The 17,529-nt window shown below is 42.6% G+C and overlaps 1 protein-coding gene across 11 annotated transcripts in view; it reads left to right on the forward strand.

Annotated features, from left to right (window-relative positions):
* Positions 1 to 17,529, forward strand: part of ENOX1 (ecto-NOX disulfide-thiol exchanger 1) — a 615,060-nt gene that overhangs the window by 530,138 nt on the left and 67,393 nt on the right. For 8 of the 11 annotated variants that reach the window (XM_059042210.2, XM_067016825.1, XM_059042200.2 and 5 more), the window contains one exon: positions 15,189 to 15,296. The exons of the other annotated variants lie outside the window; for them this stretch is intronic. In XM_059042210.2, the coding sequence (XP_058898193.1) occupies positions 15,189 to 15,296 (108 nt within the window). The remainder of the gene's footprint in view (positions 1 to 15,188; positions 15,297 to 17,529) is intronic. 11 annotated transcript variants of the gene reach the window in all.

Below are 17,529 nucleotides of genomic sequence, written 5' to 3' on the forward strand. Positions count from 1 at the left end.
GAGCACGGGCTCTAGAGCACAGGCTCAGTAGTTGTGACTCACGGGCTTAGTTGCTCTGCGGCATGTGTGATCTTCCCAGACCAGGGCTCGAACCCGTTTCCCCTGCATTGGCAGATGGATTCTTAACCACTGCGCCACCAGGGAAGCCCCAACTTCCCTCATTCATAATCCCTGCTGCTCTTCCTACTCATGCCCGAATACATAATAATCTCATCTCATTGATTGAATAGAACCAGATTTCTGACAAATCTTTGTTGAAGTGTAAGGATTGATGGAGCCCTTCTGTCTTTAGGGGTCATGAATGCTCTCTTCTGGTATTAGATGCTAAGGAGCTTATTAGTCACTGACGTCATCTGGTGTGGCTCCAGGGCTATGGAAAAATGACTACAACCTTGGGAAATAAGCTGAGTAAGCTTATTACACGCTGAGTGTGTGTACGTGCAGTCACAAATGTTTCTGTTCAGACAATGTTTTCTACTATCCAAATGCTTTAAGAGCCTTGCATCCTGGGAGTTGACATTTTTATCATGCTTATCAAGGAACCAAGGCTTAGAAAGAGTAGTAAGAAGACTCCAAACCAGGCAATAGAGTGCTTAAAATTTCTTCCTGATTGTTTTTCCTATCTTTTGAAAGTGAGATTGCATCACACGTTGATACTTAAAGGACAGTGGCAACATACCAAGCCTACTTTGAATGAAAGACCCTAGAAGATGTCAGGGAGTGAAGACACTTTTCTAAGCAGCTCTGCCGTTCCCTTCTTCTTGCTGTTCCTGCTGATGTTTGCAGTTGATGAAGCATTTACATAGCACTCAGCTCCTATACTCTTGATTGGCAGGACCTGTACAGAAAACTGTACTTTTCAAATATATGTGGGACATTTACAAAAATTAATCCCATACTAGACCTTAAGGCAAGTCTCAACAAATTTCAAAGGGGTGATAGTATTTTCTGATCAAAATAAAATTGTTAGAAATCAATGTCACAAAAGATAACTAAAATAAATTCTATATACCTAGAAATTTTAAAACACACATCTAAGTCCACATGTCTAAAAAGAAATCAGAGTTGTAATTTTAAAATAGTTGGAAGTAGTTGATAATTAAAATACAGCACATTAAAACTTGTGGGATGCAGCTAAAACAGAACCTGGAGGAAAATTTTTAAACTTTTAAATATCTGTTTAAGGAAAAAAGAATACTGGAAACAGGAATGAGCATCCAACTCTTATTACAAAAAAAGTAAACACAAAGAAGGAATGATAAGTAAAGATAAGGATAGAAATTACTAAAATAACAAAGAGTCATACATTAGAGAAGATCAACAAAGCCAAATGTTGCTATTTGAAAAGACTAATAGAATTGAAAAATTTGGCAACACTGATCATAAAGAGAATAACTTAATAAACAATATTTTAAAAGAAAATGAGTTATAACTATAGATGTGACAGAGATTGAAGAACTATGAAAAAATCAGGAATAGTTTTACTACAAATTTTTAAACTCAGGTGATATAAACAAATTCCTAAAGGAAAAAAAAAAACCTTATCAAAATTAAATCAGGAAAAAATTGAAAGCCTGGTTGATCTCATAAAAAAATTGGAGTTAGAGACTTAAAATCTCCCATCAAAGCAACAGATCCAAAATGGATTTACTGGAAGGTTTTACCAAACATTCAAGGAAGATTATGCCAATCTTTTGCAAAATTGTTCAGAGAATAGAAAAGGAGGAAACACCTCCCAACTAACTCATAAGGCTAGTGTACCTAGTACACTTGATATCAAAACAGGACAAAGGCAGTAAAAAAGATGGGTGGAAATTACAGGTCAATCTCACTTACAAACATAGACTTAAAATTCCTTTTTAAAAGCTAATTTAATCTTGTATTTTATAAACCACCAAACTGGATTTATTCCAGGAATGCAAGGTTGGTTCGTTACAGAAGTCTATTAATATGATACAATCCCATTAACAGGTTAAACCCAAATAATACAATCTTTTTAATAGCTACTGAATATCCCATTCATAATATGAAACTACAGAAAAAAATGAAGATTGTAACAACTTGGAATAAAAGAAAACTTTCATATCTTGTTAAAGATTATCCACAGTGAACTCGTGGCAAAACAGGTGGGTTTTTTTTGAACTTCCCAAAGTAATTCTCACATAATCCTTCTTAATCCTGATATAATCACTTGGACTAGAATATAACTGCTTTATGTCACTTACTTGTATCATGATTTACATTTTCAAATTGTCATCAGGAAGTAAAAATCACTGCTATGTAGAGTCTATTGGCAGTCCCTAAAAATGTTGTCTCCCTATTCTTTCTTTTGGAAAAAATTTAAAGCCATCAACACTAATCTTGGTGTTGATTTCCCTGTTTCTAGAATGCACACGTAACTAGCTGTGTATCACACAAGATGATCTTTTCTGTGCCATCATTGTTAGAAGCTGGCCTTTCAGCTGACTTCAGCAAAACCTGTGATTGAAATTTTCTTTAAAAGGACATGGGTTGACTTCCCACATGTAATGTTAAATTGCATGCAATCGCCGATCTCAAGTTGAGGGATTGCTAAGGCCGGAGGAACACATCATCACAGGGTAGATTGATATTGATATTAAGTGTAGAGCTACAGCTTTAATTTCTCTTAATTTTTATACCTTGGGACCCTGTTTTGCTGTTATCATTCATGGCCATGCTGACACAATTTATTGTAAAGGGTCTGAGCGATTCAGCTCACTTCTTTAGTGCTTCCTATGTTTAATGTTCCAGAAGCAGAGAAGATTGGCTTAAAATGGTAATTTTCTGTCTGCATCCTTGAGATCTATGCAAAATGGGTGGTGCTATATTTTATTTTACCCAATGGATCTCAGCCCCGGATATTAAGAATATGTGGCACATTTCACAATGGCAGTCTCTGTTGAGCTTTTCTCTTGCAGCTGCTGCTACTGTTGCTGCAGTTTTGTTTGGCTTTTTCCTTAAAGACAGTCTGCAGTTCAGGGACTGGGCAAACCTGAGATAGTCCAGAGGCTAAGTAACTGCCACGGAGACCACCTGCAGGTGGTTAAAGCCCCTTAGGGAGACTGTCCTTATCTGGTGAGGCCTTCACCTGTCTCCCCAGGGCTTGGCTTTGGAACAGGGAACAGGTGAAACTTGGAGACCTCCACGAGGTTCTGGTTACTCTGAGATGCGTAATGAGGGGTCCCAGACCAGCCCCAGTGTATTAAAATAACGTGGAGACTTCGGGGAACGAGCAGACATCCTCTGCCTCACACCTTCTCTGTGACAGACGAATGTGCCCATTATTTGCAAACCTTGTTGCAGAGCCACTAAAGATTGAAAGCACTCAGTTCAGGGACAGTTCTCCTCTCCTCACCCTGCCCCTAGATGTCTGAGTGTCCTAGCTATAAAAACGTCAACTTGTGCTAACAAAGGAAAATTGGGAATATTGTTATCATTTGAATTAGCTTCACTCAAGTTCTACCATTAATCAAGAGTTAAGCAACATAAGTGACGAGCCATGTCCATCCTTAGTCAGACATCTGTGGCTGATGTAGAGATAGATCTTTCAGCTGTATTTTCTCTCTGCATTTACATGTTAGATCATCACAACTTTCTCACCAATTAGGATTCAACTAAAAGCTCTCAAAACCACAACTCACGTTCTTACTCTGTAACCATTAAGTCAAGAGCTGCTTTCCTAAAACTGCAGTCAAGGTGGTCGCTGATGGTGGTAGTGTCTGTTATTGATGCCAGAAAGAGCCTGGTTTGGCTCTCCGCAGGCTGAACTGAATGAGGCCCAGATCACTTTGCATAAGCCAACTCCAAAGATGGCCACAGGATTTTGGTCACAAGTCACCCATAAAGGGTTTTCTAGCTATAAGCTCTGATCATGACTGGGTTATAAACCCTGCAGAAAAAGAACAAATCTCTTTTGGCCTTTGGGACACAATGCAAGACCCAGCTGTGCAATTAGGTTCTTGTTTGAAGTAAATGGGCCAACCTGGCTGGAAAGCATGTTAATATTTTAAATTTCTACATTGACAGCTGTACATGTGCCCAGAGGCTGGGGTGATGACCACCTTATATAATTGCCAAAAAAAAAGTGACAAGAATAAATAAATCCCAGCAAATTGGATTATTGTTTGCAGTGGAATTGCCAGCAGAGGCAACAGAGAGAATATCACTGATATATATTCCTACTTCAGCAACGCATTTGACACCTTCCCTTGGGAATTGCATGAATGGTGTTAATTCAGGTTGGCTGGCCCTGTGTTTTGAAAATTGGCTGAAGGAGGACAACCAGCATGGCCAAGATGGGACTGAACAACAGACCTTCCGCTATGAATATTAATCCCCAGGAGTGCCCACTCATGTAAGGCCCACTCGCTTGACCTTAGTCTGTCCATTTTTGCAAAGGGGATAGTAACAGCCCTTTCATTTAACTCAGTACCCGTTGCCATTAAGGAGCCTCACATATTAATGGATGTTCTTTAGTCTCATAACATCTCACTCATGAGTATTGTCATCTTTATTTAACATGTGAGGGAAGTGAAAAACAGGAAGTTGAAACGACACTACAAATCACACTATTAAAAAGAAAATCATCGGAAGAAGAGAAAACAGGTTTCTGAGTCTTCTAAGCCACCTTTGCATCTTTTCCTGCGTTCAGTAAGCAAGACATTAATTGATGCGTTGCTTTGCAGATGATAAATCATTCCTCATGAGACAGTCGTGAGGGAAAGAGGAGACCAGAGCAGTAAAGTGGCTTGTTCGAGGTCACACAGCAAGTCAGCGATAGAGCTAACCATGTTAACCTTGAAACAATGACCTGGGGCTTATTTTTTTGCCTTTTCTCCAATCCTTGACTGTGTTTCTTTTCATAATAATGTTGCCTCATTGGGGTGTGGCGTATCGTGATAAGTAACTCCATTGGATTATACAAATGCCAAAGGGTATCTTGTCTTTTACACAAGGCCCTCCCAGGAGGATATCCAAGGAAAGGAAATGGGCTCTAAAACCATGTCTGATGACACATTTCTCCCCTCCCAAGGTCATGATCTCCTCTCCTGCCCAGACACTGGGCTGCGTGCCAGGTGTGTTGCCTAGCATAACTTGACACTCCGAGGGGGTCCTTTTTTAAACATCCTCCTCCACTACACGACAGAATTATTTTCAGTAAAAATCATGAAATGAAACAAGTAATAATAATGGCCAAGAAAGAAATACAGTGAAATTTTTCTTATATTGAGTTTCACATATAATTATGCCTGTAAAAAAATTTTTAAATAAAATAGTACAATGTAAGGGAAAATCACAACTCTCTATTAAATAATTTTTTTAACCCACCTAACAGTTGGAACTTTGATCTTTTGATTATAGTTAATATATTACAGTCTGTAAATAACTGTCCAGTAAATATATGAATCTTAACAAATCCAAATGCAAAAGATACAGTTTAGGCAACTACTAATAGTACCACTGATTTGGTAACATTTTCTTGATCTGTCCTTTAGTTTTAAGGCAAACAGTCAACAGTTTTGAATGAACTCATTTCAACTTGGAAAATATTAAAATTCAGTAAAAATAGGTAACATAAGAACTAAACTTTGCACTCAACAAAAATAATACAACTCATGGTTCTCGGCATGTTTCACTGTTTCCAATTTTAGCCATAAAAATTCTTTAAGCGGTCCTGTGGAACGAAGTAGCTCAGTTCTAGTTCTCAGTCTCTGCAATAACTGTGCTACCATCGTTTATTTCGAATCTACTGTAGAAATGTAAGAAGACATGTGGTGCTACAGGGATTGGAGACACTGTGTCTGAGACAAGCTCAAAATCCAAAAGCTGGCTGTAGCTGAGTCCCGTGTGAGCATATGGGGGCGGGGGAGGGGGAGGGTGGGAGCAGACTATGATACTGACATTTTCCAAATTCGTTTCTACATCGAGTATGTTTATTAAAGGGTAAGAAGTGAAACTCTGCTCATTTGAAGCTTGCACATGTATATTGACTCTTATCAGTAACGGCAGCAATTGGTTAGGCTTTAGCTCAACAAAGGATTTTATCACTGATTATGTTAGAATTGCTGGTGCTCGCTGATAATCAGTGGACGGACCTTCGGGTTAGTTCGATTACCATTAAGTTTTGTGCAGTTGCACCTGTTTATTTCCTGCACCGACGTCGACAGCTCCCAGAGCCCCGCCGTTGGAGTCCTTCCACTGCCTGCAGACTTAGGCCCCCAAATCTGCATCTCAGTGGTTGCCTGCGTTTCCCAATTCTCGGTCACTCTTGAAGTCTTACATTTATCGTTCCTGCTTCCCTTCGGAAATTTTGCACTGCTCACAGAATTCAGGGTTTCTTCCCTTTCGCTGCAGCAGGGGAAACACCAGTGTTAGGAGCCAGCCTCAGGGAACCTGGAAACATTCCAGCTCCAAACCCTTGCCCTCTGGGTTGTACGCTTCCCCTCCAGAGAACCCACGGCCCATGGCCTCCCTTCGCCCACGTCCCGCGAGATCTTGCTCCAGTGTACGCACACTGTGTGTGTCCTCGGTCAGGCCCTCGCTCGTCTGTTCAGAGAAGGGAACCCCTGGCAGAGCACACCGCCCTGGGTGGGTGGCAGGGTGCCTCCTGTCTCAGGGACCCCCTTGAGGATCCACACCCTTGAAAACACTTACTTCTGCCGCCTCCCAGAGCTGTCCCAGGCCCCCAGGGCACCAATAGCCATGGCCCCAGGGTTCCTTGTCTTGACCTCTTGGAGGGCCTGCACCTGGGCTGTTTGGCTCTGACCGACATTCGGATCTTAACAGCAGGGTCGGGGAACAGGGCCAGGCTCCCCCAAGCATCTCTCAGCTGTAAATGAAACCTGATCCCATCACGAGTAAGAGATGGCCTTTCTGCCTAGCAATGAGAATGGCATTTAAAATTCAATATCAGAAAAGATATTGACGAGATTACGGGCCTGAAGGAATTGATTTATGAGGAAAGACCCAAGGAATTAAATATGTATAGCCTGGTGTAATAGGATATTAGGCTCTGAGCACAATTCCATTCCTAGGATCTGGTGTTCTGCTATCAGTCATCTAAATGGGGGGGGGGGGGTTCTCTCCAAAAGATGTTTCTCCCCCAGGGGTCACTGAGCTGTTGGCAGAGAGCGAGGCACTGGAATGGATAAACCAGGCCACAGGCTCGGTCACCCTTGGACCTTGATATAAATTGAAGCGCAGTGTCATCCGCAGGTAGAAGCAGATGACATTTTAAACAAGAATAAATTAGGAGTAGTCTTACCACCTCGTGCGACAAAAAAATTCAAACTAGTTCAATTCCATCTTTTTTTTTTTTTTTCCCCAAGGAGAAAAGTGAACGTTGTGAGTACCAGGTAGTAAATGACTGTCCTTCCTCTGACCCAGGTTTCTCTCCTTTCTCAGGAATACTGTTAGATGTGTTTGCCTTTAGGCAAAGCCTTGCTCTTAGGTTGTGATAATATGCACTTGATTTTTTTTATATCTCAGGCTTTTCCCAACACTCAGGGATTGGCTCGGGATTCAGTGTTAGATGTGAGGTGGGAACCGGCAGGCTTCCGCAGTGGGACCTAGGGCTGCCCTTCCTAAGTGGTTCTGAAGTCAGTGAGAAGCAAAGCAGGGCTGAGGACTGGAAGGTCTGGAGAGCCTGGGGAGAAAAGCAGCAGAAGCAGAGAGCTGTGTTGGGGTAGCAGGATCTCACCAAGGAGGAAGGGACGAATGAGCAGATCCCCTCACCTTGTAGCAGGACAAGACGACACGGATCTGGCAGAACTGGCCCCGGCGGCGGGGAGTTCAGATAGCAGGCTGAAATACGCGGAGTAATCGGGTTGGAGTCAAGATGTGCAGACATGGTGGTGCTGGATGCCTGCAGGCGTTGCCCCACGGTCTAGACATTAAAACAACTGCTGATTGGTCTGTCCAGACATAGTCACACCCACCCTGGCCTTTGGTGGAAAACTCTCTTTGGGAGCCAGGGGACCTCGTTTCCTTAGGCGATATCCTAGTGATCCCTTAAAGGCTTATCCCACTAAGTAGGGCATCGAATGAATTTATAGCAAAGTTATGGAGATGGAATGACATTTATTAAAAACGGAATCAAAAGAGCAAAAACACATTAAAAATTGATGACACTATATGGGCTCAAATATTTCCAGACTTTAAGCATTAGTATTTGGTGGCTCATTTCTAATGAGCAGAGAACAAGTTCTGATTCAAATTGGATCCCCTGAGCTCATGTTCTCCTAACACCTGAACTGATCCCTAAGAATCTCCTAGGGAAACCACATTGGTTGTAGCCACTATTAGAGTATTTTGTGCCATCCTAAATTCATTTTAGTGGATAGACTAGCATCCTCGTGACGCAGCATCTTGAGGACAGGCTACTTTGTTTCCTCCCTGTCTTCCATACTGTCTAGCCCAGCTGTGTACTTAGGAGACAAGTGATGATTGAAGGAATGGATAAATGAATGATTGCTTGATTGATTGATAATTGAATATTACTGGATTGTCTTAAAAGAACTGAACATAGAGCCAGTCACTGGGGAAATCTTGAAATGAGGGAAAGAGAGAAAATGTGTGTGTGTGTGTGTGTGTGTGTGTGTGTGTGTGTGTGTGTGTGTGTAGGTGTCAGTCACTATCAGTATATATTATATCTACCTAGTGGCACGAGTTCACATGAGCTGCCACCACCGTGAATTTAGAAAGAGTACTCCTCCACCACCATGGAGACACAAAGTCAGCTGCTCTCAGTTTCATGCCACCCAGCAGCTCCATCCCCAAGCAGCTCAGCAGTCCTGCAAGAGATTCCTGAGGCCTCACCATTCAGTGAGTGTCAGCTTGTCATGAGACGTTGCTGGTGTTCTCTCATACAGAGAACCTGCACTGTAGTCTGGGGCTTTCAGGGAATCTAACCTTATCTGATATGTTAGCTATATAAAGACTTGACCTTAATGACAAAATTATAAAATTCAAGGGAAAAAGACAAGGAAAGGGTTACAGTTTTTAAAGGAAAGTTAAATCCATCACAGCGCTCACAGAAGGATACACGAAGGCACGTCTCCAGCAGCCTGGGTCTTAAGTGGAAATGGTGAATGCCTAGGTAGAGGTCGTTGCTAGGGGATTTGAAGTCTGGCATGTCCTGATTTCCATTTCAGATTTGACGGGTCAATGTGGTTGTCAGGGTAGAAACCACAGTTTGAAGTAGGAAAATCGAGTTGTGCAAGGGGTAGGTGTTTACCCAATACCATGGCCTCGGATACATAACTTAACCTCTGGGTGCCTATGAATTGCCCAGCAAGAATGGAAACGTGACCTCAGTTATTCTGGGTTTCCAGATAACACTGATAATGCTCTTTGGATTTGTCAGAGAGAAAGACCTGTCACACGTGGAAGTCTGCATCCCCAAAGAGCATTACAAATGATCCTATTAAATCAGTGGCCTGGAAATATGAAGAAGATGTGTCAGGTTCGGCGATTATTTACCTGTTATTGTCCGCCAGAGTGTTTGCACTTGATTGGCATATGGATAATAGCCTAATTGGAACAAACTCAGTTGTAACCACCAAAAACGTACTAGTGCATCTGTTTAATGCCACACTTCCCAGTGTTAAATTACAATTATGCTGCAGTCAGCCAGTCCAACCGAGAGGCTCTTCTGATGAAGTTCTAGCTGCCTGTGAACTTCTGTAATCTGAGGCACTCTGGAACTTAAAAATTCAAACTGGAAAGAATATTATACAGTCTCACAGATTTCAAGTGAAAAAAGACCAGAAAGGCTGACTTAAATTATCTAGTTGCAGACTATCTCATTTTTTTTTTTATAAGACATCTCGTCATATGAACAATCAACAGGTTTGAATCACCACGGTTTTGAATACATAAATATTAGATTCGTGAGTTTACCTTTTGTAAACAAAAGAAACAATTCATTTGAAAGAACGCAGAAAATAGTCTAGGGGTGTTTATTTTGTTTTTCCTCTAGTGGTGGTTTTGGTTTATTTGTTTGCTTTTTGGTGGAACATGGGGAAGAAATTACATACTTGTAAAGTCACTGATTGGCTTTTCTTAGACCTTTAAGAAATATTCCCCTATAGATGAAGGATGGTATCTAGAACTTCCAGAGTAAAGAATCAAAATGTCTTAAGTGCTGTTTTCCTCCGAAGAGTTCATGTACCCATACGTCTAGAACAAAATAAATCACCCAGTGATCGATCCTCAGGTACTTGTTCTTACTGTTCTACTTTTGGCTTTTGTGTGTGTGTGAGGTTTTCTTGTTTTTCTTTTGTTTTGTGTTTTGCTCGATCATGGCTTAATCTCATAGAATTGGGGAAACCAGAGCAAGCATTCATTCACCTCTTTCCTCATTCATTCATTCAGCACCTGCTGTGCGTTAGAGGTCACCCAGTTATTGACCCTACCATTGGTGGATGTAGGCTAGTTGGGGAGATATTTATGAAATGTAATGTATCATACAAAAGTGCTTTTGGAGCATGGAAGTTCGAACAGCTAACTTTGCTTGGGTGATCAGAGGGGGTCTTTATTGAGGAAGAAACCAAGACCACTGCTTATAGTTGTGCAGGTTTTGTCCTGCACAAGGGCACCAGGCCAAATGGGTGAAAGGGAATGAAATCAAGCCCCTACTCTACTGCCCAACCATGTGCCTTGGTGAAGGGTCCTGTCTGCCTAGAGGATGGGGCTCTTTTCTATCGTATAAAGTCATCACATGGGTTGACGTCAGCCCGAAAACATTCTTTAAGTTGGCTTTAAAAATGAAGAGGAATCTGCCAGGCAGAATTCTGGGTAGTGGGCTTTTCATAGAGTCATGAAAGGACCTAGCATGTCTGGGGAAGGACGACACAGCCAGTGGTTTGGATTTCATCCAGTAGAGATTGGGGGATCAGTGGTATTTTTTAAGCACGGGAGCACTTTGATTCTTAGGTGGCCAACTTTCTCAGGAGTGTAGGGTGAATGACAGGAGGAAAAAGCAGATCCAGAAGAGAGATGCTCATCCTAACCATGACGTTGAAGATGGTTGGAGAGAAGGCAGAGGAACGAACGGGCAGAGAGGTTGCGAGGGTGATGGAAGGGCGAGCGTGGACCTCAAGGCTTTAACTCTGGTTACCAGGGGAACAGAATTAGCCTTGTGGGGGAGGGGTGATAGTAAGCACAGTTTGAAACACTGTAGGGAAAGGGTCCGGTGAGCAGTAAGAGAGGCGGAGGCTGTGAGGTCAGCTTTGAAAAGCAGGAGCGCAGGAGCTGAGCCCGTGCAGTTGAAGCCATGGGTGTGAACAGGATCGCCTGGAGAGAGAGGACATGCCAAGGCAAACAGAACCTGGCATCCTAGTTGGCAGTTAGAAAAGCCTTAATGACTTTAGTAAGAGCAGAGTCTGAGTAGGGTACTCTGGACAGAAGCAACGTTGTATCAGGATTAAATAAGCATTTAAAGAGACAGTGGTTTTCCTTCCCAGTTGGATATTAAAATTATCTGTGGAGGTTTTTTAAAAAAAATATTATTGCCTGGGTCCATCCCCTAGATATTCTGAGTTAATTGGTCTTCTGTGGGACCCAGGAATAAGTGTGTTTGAAAAGTTCTCCAGATTTAAGAACCACTACCCTTGACTCTCCCTTTAAGAAGTGTCAATAAACCTCCAAAGCTGGCAGACATGTGAGATGCACAAAACCCCAGGGGGTCAGAGAAGTACGAGATTTTTCAAAGATGAAGAATCTTTTTAAAAAATATATATAAATTAATTTATTTATTTGGCTGCATCGGGTCTTAGTTGCAGCACGCGGGGTCTTCGTTGAGGCACGCTGGATCTTTCGTTGCAGCTCACGGGCCTCTCTCTAGTTGTGGCATGCGGGTTTTCTCTCTCTAGTTGTAGCGCGTGGGCTCTGTAGTTGGCGGCACGCGGGGCTCTCTCATTGATGCGCACGAGCTCAGTAGCCATGGCCCGTGGGCTTAGTTGCCCCGTGGCATGTGGGATCTTAGTTCCCCACCCAGGGATCCAACCCGCGTCCCCTGCATTGGAAGGTGGATTCTTTACCACTGGACCACCAGGGAAGTCCCAAGGTGAAGAATCTTGATATTGTTAGACTGACAGAGGTTAGAAAGTTGGATAATTCAAAGTGTTAGTGTGGGTGTGGGACACAGTAACTCAGATAGCACTGGTGGGCAGGTATGCTGGTACAGCCATTCTGTGACGCAGCTTTGGCAGTGAACTCCTCAGGCATGCCCCATGACCGGCAACTCCACTGCTGGATATGGACCAGGGCAAGTCTCCCACAGGTCCATAGGGGCAAGCATTAGCATCTCCCACTACAGCCTTATACAGGGGGAGGAGAATTGGAGATAATCTGAGTGGCCTTCACTGGGAGAGTGGAATAGGTATAACTGGGTAGACATACCCCGTAAAATAGTATGCAGCCACCAGAAGCAATAGTTAGATATATATACATATCAACATGGATCTTAAAAACATAGTAAACAAGAAATATGAACGCTATCACTTAACATACAAATGCATACTCTCAAAACAACAGTATATATTTTGGAAAAACGCATTCAAATAAAAAAGATAGAAACCGTTGAAAGCGGTTGTCTACATATGAGAAGGAAAGGAACTGGGGATGATTCCTATAGGAGTCACACTTTTTTTTCATTTAAAAGTGTGATTCCAAGGAACAGTGAGAATGGGTGGAAACTTACATGGGAAGTGAGGTCAGGGGAAGGGTGTGTGTGTGTGTGTGTGTGTACACGAGCGCACGCATGTTTTAGCAGCGTGAAGCAGTGCTGTAAACGTGTACATGAAATGGCAGACTCAAGGGAGTTCTCCCTTCCCCTCTGATCTATTCACAGTGTTGGCAATAACAGCTGAGAGTTGTGTCCAAGTGGTTTTCCTTTCCTTGTCCTTTCCCCAACCTTAATTAAGTTCATTTGTTTGCTCTCGCTGCTGTTCTTACTAAAGCAGTGTCTGCTCCTTCACAGACATACCAGAAAATTACAAGCAAAACTAACAGATCCTTAAGCCCACTCACCCAGAGACAGTATCCAGATTCATTTCTATGAATAGTTTGCAAAATTCAGTGAAACCCTTTCATAGCCTGAACTTTTCATGTGGAGAACAGTAAATTATGAGTTAGTTCTATGTTCAGAGACACTTGTGCAGCTTCATTTTTAATGGCTGCATGGTGTTCCATTGTACAGATGCACCATCGTTACTGTAGCCAGTCCCCCTCTGCTGGACATCAGTCGTTTCTAAATTTTGCTACTTCGAGTGCTGCACTTGAGTGAACATAAGCTACCTACGTTTGAAGACAATTTCCTGTCCTTCATTTGGTTCTTTTTTTTTTTTTTTTTTTTTTTTTTGTGGTACGCGGGCCTCTCACTGTTGTGGCCTCTCCCGTTGCAGAGCACAGGCTCCGGACGCGCAGGCTCAGTGGCCATGGCTCACGGGCCTAGCCGCTCCGTGGCATGTGGGATCTTCCCGGATCAGGGCATGAACCCGTGTCCCCTGCATCGGCAGGCGGACTCTCAACCACTGCGCCACCAGGGAAGCCCCATTTGGTTCATTTTTAAAGGAGGTTTAAGGAGCGGATTCAAAATTGTCTAATGACATAAAAATCCACTCGGCATCATGGAAGTCAGAGCACCAGATCCTCTCGGAACTGTTCTGGGGCTGGTCGTGAATGAGAATAAAGAAACAGGGTCATTCCCCACTGTTTGGAAATGGTCATTTTCATCACTTATCATGGTGCCAAAGTACAATATGGCCCCCTGGTTTCCGCACTTTAATCAATTGGTGCACAATTGAATCACATAACGTGTGAAGGGGGCCCGTGTGGGATGTGCGTATTGCATCATATGTGAGTATGATACGGGCAGGTGGTAAAATAAGGGGCGCTGAGTGTTTTGAAAACTGCAAAGAAATCACTGTTTATGCTGGGGAACCAAAGCAGGTTCTTAAATCTACATCCGGCACCGGACGAGGGAACAGGACAAGCAAACCCAGGGGTTAGGGCACAGTGTGATTTTCTGAGTACTTCCTCCCCGACAACGTACCGCCAAACTAGCAGTTTTGAAGATTTCGTTTAATCCTTCCCCTTGGCAACTTTAAGCATCAGGAATCCAGTGCCAGTGTTTATTCCGGCCTTGATAGTTCAGAACTGGCCAGGCAGCTCTGCAGCCAGCTTGTCAAGCCCCAGAAGTCGCAGCTTTGGTGTGGAGACAGCTACCCTCGTGGCAGGAACGCACTGACATTCTCCTATCATTAGTGCAGCACTTGTCATGTGCGGGAACAGAAGAAACAGACTTCTGTCTTTGCAAACTAGCCCTTTGCTGTCAAGAAGCTCTGAATAGACAGAGCTGCTTCCAGGGCCTGTTTGGAAGCTTTTGAATGTGCTCTCCAGCCTGTGTATATATTAGCATATAACCATGTTCCAGAGAATTGGTTCTGGGCAGCCCCGTCCTCCTGGCAGGCCAGGTAAGCCTCCCCATGCATTACAGTTGATAGGGCAAGGGACGCTCAAGGCTTAACAGCAATCCGTTTGGTGGCCCTGCTTCAAAGCAACAGTGCAGGCCATAGCTGAGTGTTTTGACAGCTTATATCAGCAGTTTTCTTGGCTCATGTATTGATTGCACTTTGGACTTCAGTCCTGCTGATCTAATAAAACATCACCATCATAACAGAGAAGGTAAAAGGCTCTTTTGTGCTCCCAGCCACCTGGTGAAGCAGCTTTACAGAGCTACTGTAAAGCTAGCTTTAGGGTCATATGTAAAATGATGTAACCTCGGACAAGTTGACTCATTATTTTAAGTGTTTTTATGATTTAATTGCTTCAGCTGTCAACGTCTTATTTTCTTACCACTATTCTACATATATTTACAAATATGCATCTGTTTAAAGGAATATAAAGGTGGCTCCACAAACACTGAAACAAGCGTTGTGCATCAGTATCACAAACAGCCTGATACTGTGGCAAAAACTGCACACTCGTTACACTGCGTGGGGGGGTGTGTGTGAAACAGACATTTAAAAAAAGTCAACTGAAGTCTGGGTTAAGCTTTAAGACATGTACAAACCTTTTCCTCGTGTTTTGGGATGGATGTTTTCAATATCTTACAGTATTCCATTGGCCTTCAATCCTACTTATCCTAAATATCCTTTCCACAGCAATTGCTGACCATCCAGGAGGAGTTAAACAACAAAAAGTCAGAATTGGAACAAGCAAAGGAAGAGCAGTCACACACACAAGCATTACTCAAAGTCCTCCAGGAACAAGTAAGTGAATGCAACAGCTCTGCCTCGTGAATTAGTTCAAACACGGACACACACCTCCCCCGTGTTCAACACACACGCAAACACTGCTGCAGTTAATCTTCGAAATGACCAGCCTGGACCCTCCCCACCTCTTAGCAGCTTTGCTGGGTAGAATTTATAATCTCATCTCCAGCATCTCTGTTTTCGCTCTGGTACCTCTTTAGACCACCCAAGCCCCCCAGCGATGTGTGAAAGTTTCTTCCAGAAGACAGATGAATTTTGACAAAGTTTTAGAGCATTGGCAGTGCAGATAAATTTCACAGCAAGCAGCTAGTTTCCTCTTAAGTCTAATCGCAAGGAAAATGAGTTTAGCATAGCCCACGATCCTCCTGCAGACATCTGAATCAGAAGGACTGATTCATGGTGACATTAAAAAAAAAATCTCTCCCTTGTGCATCAGGGCACTTATCTAACCAGGGTGAGCAACAAACCTTTTATGTGAAGTTTGTAAATCTGAACGTTTCATCCTGGCTTTCTTTGATACTAAAGTGTGGCCTGACATTGATAAGTAGATTTGAAACTATTGTCTTACAGCAGGGTAAGATGGATCGCTCGGCAGCTGAGTGAAATCTAAGCCCAGTATCTACATGCGAGAAGCTGAGAAAGCTCTTGAAATGCTTTCCTCTTTCTGGCCTTCACATGCTGCCCATGATGTAATGAATGGCAAATGGAAGGGAAAAAAAAAATCACATATAGTAACCGTAGCCCTTTGGGGGTAGTCAAATTTAGGTTGCTTTAAAATTTTCACTCACAGTGGTATATGAGGAGGTCCTTTGTATAACATATATAACTTCAAAAGTGATATTTTTTAAAAAAACTATGAAGTTGGGAGAGTATGAGCCTGGTCAGCTGTGACTCAGTCACTTTACAAGTGATTTTTAACTTTTTAATGGTTTGGACTCAAGAAAATATATTTTCAGTCACTTTCCCCTAAAAGTATAAGTGAATTGTGAGGGAAAAGTGAAGATGTTAAATAGTTTATAGGCTTTTATAGCTTTGGAGGAAAATGCTTTCTAAAGACAATCGTTATCTTTATATGATTAAGAAAGATTCAGTAACTTAGACTGAGGCTTACATTATATGATTTTGGATAAGTTAGATTGAACTGAAAAAATATTGATGACTAAATTCACAATGACTCACTGTCTAAGAGACCTGCAGTCACTGTTCTTTCTTCTTTCACATTATTAAAAGGCTTTCAACAAAGTAGAGCTGATTTGGTCCAGATTTGCTCCTGATCGAACAGACATAGCTCTGAGCTTTGTTGTTTTACATTTTCTCTGTCTGCCTCCTTGATTTACTGGGATGAGGAGGGGTGAATTCCTTTCTCTAAATGACTCAAATCCTTTCCTTTATTTTGATTCAAAGTCCAAACTCCAGTCATAAAAATAGATGCTAAGTTTTGCAGAATTCATTGCTATATCCTTGTCGTCATGGCATGCATTTTTAAAGAGCAATGTGCGCACACAGGCTTTGGTAAAAAATCACGCTTCACTCTCCATTACTTAAAAAAAAAAAAAAGAAAGATAAATGGGGAACGTGAACAAGATTCAGAACAACTGAAATCATTAAAAACCTAGGAAATATGACTGGAAAGGAAGCATTTTTAAATCTGCTGTAGTAATGGGATGGCTCTTTTTCAAGCAAAGGCACCGAGAATACATAAGCTTAAGAGAGCCCACAGCAGCCAAATGCATTTGGGTGCTGTTGTCGCCACCAGACTGTTTTCCCGAGAGCCCCTTGCCTGGTGCCCCTGTCATCCTTGTAGATGAGAGCAAGCAATGGACACGTTCCTTCCATCTCCCTGTAGCCTCCTGCCACGCACAGACATACATTTAAAAACACACCTCTGCCTCTCTGAACAATGCCTTACAAAGCTTTCTTTGGACTTGTGTAGGGTAGCTATACGTGCAAACACCTTTTCAGTGCCTGCACAGATAGGGCCTAAACAGATGGCCTCACCCCCAGAGATTTGATTGGGCCTAGACTCTTACTACAGTAAGTTCCCTCCATACGAACCTTCAAGTTGAGAACTTCCGAAGATGTAAATGTGCGTTCGCCTGTCCAGTCACATAAGTTAGTTCACATGTCTGGCGTACACTGTCACGTGCGTGCATCCTCTACCAGTGGTCGTGCTTTTGCATACTTTACAGTACTGTGTAGAGTACAGTAGTACAGTGTCTTTATTTCAAGC

This window comes from Kogia breviceps, chromosome 16 (assembly GCF_026419965.1).
Source record: "Kogia breviceps isolate mKogBre1 chromosome 16, mKogBre1 haplotype 1, whole genome shotgun sequence".
Lineage (NCBI taxonomy): Eukaryota > Metazoa > Chordata > Mammalia > Artiodactyla > Physeteridae > Kogia > Kogia breviceps.